At 59.2% G+C, this 4,978-nt stretch overlaps 1 protein-coding gene across 1 annotated transcript; it reads left to right on the top strand.

The window, feature by feature from the left end:
* Nucleotides 1-3,094: 3,094 nt before the first annotated feature.
* Nucleotides 3,095-3,220, top strand: ENH_00036630 (hypothetical protein; the record flags this gene model as incomplete). Its single annotated transcript, XM_013578214.1, has 1 exon — nt 3,095-3,220. The coding sequence occupies one exon, from the start codon at nt 3,095-3,097 to the stop codon at nt 3,218-3,220; it is 126 nt and encodes a 41-aa protein (XP_013433668.1).
* Nucleotides 3,221-4,978: the final 1,758 nt, after the last annotated feature.

The raw sequence follows: 4,978 nt of genomic DNA, 5'->3' as shown, positions 1-4,978 counted from the left end.
CACTCTCACAGTCTACGAAAAGGGCGCGGAAGTCGTCCGCATGTAAACCCTAAACCCTAAACCCTAAACCATAAACCCTAAGCCCACCAGAGTCCCCATGGGGAACAGAATTACTGAGTGCCTGAGTCCTAAACCCTAGGGATTGCAAGGTCCAAGCCCTAGTGGCGGCCACAAACCCTAAACCCTAGCTTCGCCAATCCTCAGGCTTGCAAGGCCTGAAACCCTCGGAAACTCTAAACCCTCAACGGGGAGGCAGCAGGACTAGCAGGAGCCGTGGGGGTTTGGGGCGCGGGTCTAGGGTTTAGGGTTTAGGGTTTAGGGTTTGGCGCAGGTACCACACGCTGCTGGGCCGCGAGGGTTTCCGAAAAGGAATGGATTTATACTTCAAAAGACATGACGGAGAAGCAGTGACTTGTGATGATTTTAGAAAAGCAATGGCGGATGCAAACGGCAAAGATTTCACCCAGTTCGAGCGCTGGTACTCCCAGGTAGGGTTTAGGGTTTAGGGTTTAGGGTTTAGGGTTTAGGGTTTTCGGGGCGGGAGGGGGTGTTGAACGGCCCTTCGACGGGGCCTTTTCCGCGGCAGCGCTGCCTGCGCTCGCGCCGCCAGCACGCAAAACCCAGGGTTTAGGGTTTAGGGTTTAGGGTTTAGGGTTTAGGGTTTGTGGGTAGGCGGGAACCCCTGAAGTGGAGGTTTTGGAGCAGCGCTACGACGCCAGCAGCAAAAAGTTCTTTTTGCGGCTGCGGCAAAGAACTCCTCCAACTCCAGGACAGCCAATAAAGCTGCCATTAGTCATTCCAATCAAGACTGGACTTATTGGAAAAGTTTCCAAAAAGGACCTTCTGGACCCCCCCACAAAGGTGCTGCTGCTGCTGCTGCTGCTGCTGCTGCGCTGCTGCGCAGGTTTGCTGCTGCTGCGCAGCGTTTTTTGCTGCTGCGCAGCGTGTTTTGCTGCTGCGCAGCGTTTTTTGCTGTTGTGCAGCGTTTGCTGCTGCTGCGCAGCGTGTTTTGCTGCTGCGCAGCGTTTGCTGCTGCTGCGCAGTGTTTGCTGCTGCTGCCGCCGCGCTGCAGCAGCGCGCAGCTTGCTGCTGCTGCTGCTACTGTTTATTAGCTGCTGCTGCGCGTAGTTTGCTGCTGCTGCTGCTGTTCATTAGCTGCTGCTGCGCGATATTAGCTGCTGCTGCGCGTCGTTCGCCGCTGCTGCCGCCCGCCTTCGCAGCTATCACGCCTCCGCCGTCGCCGCTGCTGCTGCCGCCGCCGCTGCTGCTGCTGCTGCTGCTGCTGCTGCTGCTGCTGCTGCTGCAGGTGCTGGAGCTGGTGGAGGAGGAGCAGAGTTTCGAGTTTGAAGGCATTGAAGAGCCTTGCTGCCTTTCTCTCTTTCGGGACTTTTCAGCTCCCGTCAAAGTCAAGTGCAGCAGCAGCAGCGACGAAGACGCCGCGCTGCTGATGGCCCACGACAGCGACGCCTTCAACAAGTGGGACGCGGCCAACTCCTTGGCCTGCAAGTTGCTGCTGGCACGGGCCCGGGCCCTCAGCAGCAGCAGCAGCAGCAGCAGCAGCAGCAGCAGCAGCAGCAGCAGCAGCAGCGGCGGCGGCGGCGGCGGGGCAGGCGGCAGCTACCCGCCTCTCAGCCAAGTTTATATGAACGCCTTCAAGCAGGCCCTCACGGACCAGGACTGCGACCTCTCCATCAAGGTCAAAACCTGCTGCTGTTGCTGCTGCTGCTGCTGCTGCTGTTGCTGCTGTTGCTGCTGCTGCTGCTGCTCTAGGCACCACTCTGCTGCTGCTGCTGCTTTTCCCTGTCCCGCGACTCGCCCTTTCTTTCTTGTCTCCGCCGCGCCGCGCGCGAGACGCCGCGCGCCCTCCAACCCCCCGCTGCTGCTGCTGCTGCTGCTGCTGCTGCTGCAGGCGCTGACGCTGCAGCTGCCGTCTACGGAAGTGCTGGCGCAGGAGATGAGTCCAGTGGACCCCGAGGTGCTGCAGGCAGCAGTTCGTTCGGCCCGGAAGGAATTATTTGAGGCTTTTTCTGAAGACTTGCATGCATTATACAAGCAGCTGACGGTGCCGGAAGCAGCAGCAGAAGCAGCAGCAGGAGAAGCAGCAGCAGCAGCAGCAGCAGCAGCAGGGCCGGACGCAGCAAACGTGGCGCGCAGGCGGCTGCGGAACGTGCTGCTGCGGCTGCTGGCAGCACCTGGAGATGCAGCAGCAGCAGCACTGGCCTACGAACACTACTGCAGCAGCAAATGCATGACAGACACTTATGCTGCGCTGCTGGTGCTCGCAGACATGCAGCAGCCGCAGCGGCAGCAGGCCTTCGACCACTTCTACGAACAAGCCAAAGGTACCCTGCTGCTGCTGCTGCTGCTGCTGCTGCTGCTGTTGTGCCTGCTGCTGCTGCTGCTGCTGCTGCTGTTGTGCCTGCTGCTGCTGCTGCTGCTGTTGCTGTTGTGCCTGCTGCTGCTGCCTCTGGCCCGCGCTCCCCGCTGCAGCGCCGCACCCCCCCCCGCGCCCAGCAGCAGCAGCAGCAGCAGCAGCAGCAGCAGCAGCAGCAGCGGGGGGGGTGCGCGCAGGAGACCCGCTGCTGGTGGACAAGTGGTTTCGCGCGCAGGCCGGCTCGGACCTGCCCGACCAGGTGGAGCGAGTTGCTGCGCTGCAGCAGCACGAAGCCTTCACAGTAAAAAACCCCAACAGACTGCGGGCCCTTTTGAGTGCTTTTGTCTTCAACAGGCCCCACTTCCACCGCAAAGACGGCAAGGGCTACCAGATCATTGCTGACGCTGTCCTCCAGGTCTCCTCCTGCTGCTGCTGCTGCTGCTGCTGCGGTGCTGCTGCTGCTGCTGCGGTGGTGGTGGTGGTGGTGGTGCTGCTGCTGCTGCTGCGGTGGTGCTGCTGCTGCTGCTGCTGCGGTGGTGGTGGTGGTGGTGGTGCTGCTGCTGCTGCTGCTGCTGCTGCTGCTGCTGCTGCTGCTGCAGTTACTGTTGCTGCTGCTCGCTGTGGCCCGCGCAGGTGGACGCGCTGAATCCGCAAGCAGCAGCAAGACTGGCTGGCGCTTTTCTCCCGTGGCAGCGCTATGACCTGCAGCGGCAGCAGCTGATGCAGCAGCAGCTGCAGCGCATTCGCGACAGCCCAGGGCTCTCTCCAGACACTCTCGAAATCGTGCAGAGGGCCCTCAAACCCGCAGAACAGCAAAAGCCTGCGCCCCAACCGCCAGTCAACTAGCTAGCTAGCTAGCTAGCTAGCTGGCTAGCTGGCTGGCTAGCTGGCCAGTTAGGTAGCTGGCTAGCTAGCCGGTCAGGTAGCTAACTGGGTGGCTAGCTATGTAGCTAGCTAGGTGGCTAGCCATGCAGCTAGCTAGGCGGCTAGCTGGGTAGCTAGCTAGCTGTGGGGCCCGCGAGCTAGCTGGCACACTGGCCAGCTAGCTACTCGGCTTTGCAGGTCTGCGGCTGGCTGCCTACGTGGCTAGCTAGCTAGCCAGCTAGCTTGTGCACCTCAAGAACTTGAAAACTTCACACTCCACTCGCCAGCTAGCTAGCCAGCTAGCTAGCTAGCTAGCCGGCCAACTGGCTGGCTGATGTGCTGCCTGGCTGACTGCCTAGGTGGCTAGCTAGCTAGCTAGCTAGCTAGCTAGCTAGCCCACCGGGGCCAGCTAAGCAAGCGCGTCTCATGCAAGCTTCATGAGATAGAGACAGAAACATCAAGTGCACGCAACAGACACGCAGCCGAAGGGGCTCCAGTTCGGGGGTTTAGGGTTTAGGGTTTAGGGTTTTGGGTTTAGGGTTTAGGGTTCAGGGTTTAGAGGCGCGGGGGCTGGGGCCCCTGCAGCAGCAGGAAGCAAAAACTAGAAGCAGCAGCAAAATAAAAGTGAAGCGAAAGAAAGAAAGGAAAAGTATTTTTGGGGCCCTCCAGGCGCATGCAAAGCAAAGCCCCAAAATGAGGGCACAAGCCCCTCAGCAGTTCCCGAGGCCTCTAGCTAGCTAGCTAGCTAGCTAGCTAGCTAGCTAGCTAGGTAGCTAGATAGCTAGCTAGCTAGCTAGATAGGCGGGTGTCGGATAGTTTGGTAGCCTCTGAAGTAAACGAGGCTTGCTCCCTTTAGCGAGCTAGCTAGCTGGGCCGCCGTAAGCGGGCAGCTAGCCAGCTAGCTAGCTAGCTAGCTCGCTAGCTAGTTGGCTAGCTAGCTGGCTAGCCAGCTGGCTAGCTAGCTGGCTAGCTAGCTGGCTAGCTGCCCGCTTACGGCGGCCTAGCTAGCTAGGCGGCTAGCCAGCGAACTTAAAGAGAAGCACTCCCTCTAATGTTAAATACCTTAACAAGTTCCGGAGAGTAACGGCCTGCATGCAAAAACAGAAGACGCCCCAGACGCTGGGGTGTACGTACACCGCAACAACGCTCCACGGCGGGGTGTACGTACACTCCAGAGGGAGGCTGTGGGGTGTATGTACACTTTAGAAAGAAACGGTCGGGTGTATGTACACCCTAGAGGGAGGCTGTGGGGTGTGTGAGGGAGGCTGTTGAGTGTATGTACACTGTAGAAAGAGGCAGTGGGGTGTATGTACACTCCAGAGAGGCTGTGGGGTGTATGTACACCCTAAAAGCAGGCAGTGGGGTGTATGTACACCCTAAAAGCAGGCTGTGGGGTGTATGTACAGTATAGAGGGAGGCTGTGAGGTGTATGTACAGTGCATGAGGCTGTAGAGCGTATGTACACTATGAAAGAAGGCTGTGGGGTGTATATACACCCTAAAAGCAGGCTGTGGGGTGTATGTACACTCTAAAAGCAGACAGTGGGGTGTACGTCCACTCTAGGGGGAGGCTGTGGCCCTACAGAAGCACTCGGGTGTACGTACACTGCAAAGGAAGAAGGCAGTGGGGTGGGTGGAGTTGGGGTGTACGTACACTGCAGAGAGGCTGTGGGGTGTATGTGCAGCTAGAAGGGAGGGGCGCATGCAGGTGGGGTGTCTGTACACCTCAGAAAGTGCCAAA

This window comes from Eimeria necatrix, genomic scaffold (genome assembly GCF_000499385.1).
Source record: "Eimeria necatrix Houghton genomic scaffold, Enh_scaff1059, whole genome shotgun sequence".
NCBI lineage: Eukaryota > Apicomplexa > Conoidasida > Eucoccidiorida > Eimeriidae > Eimeria > Eimeria necatrix.
Note: the sequence above shows the minus strand (reverse complement) of the source record. Positions and strands in the feature narration are given on the sequence as shown.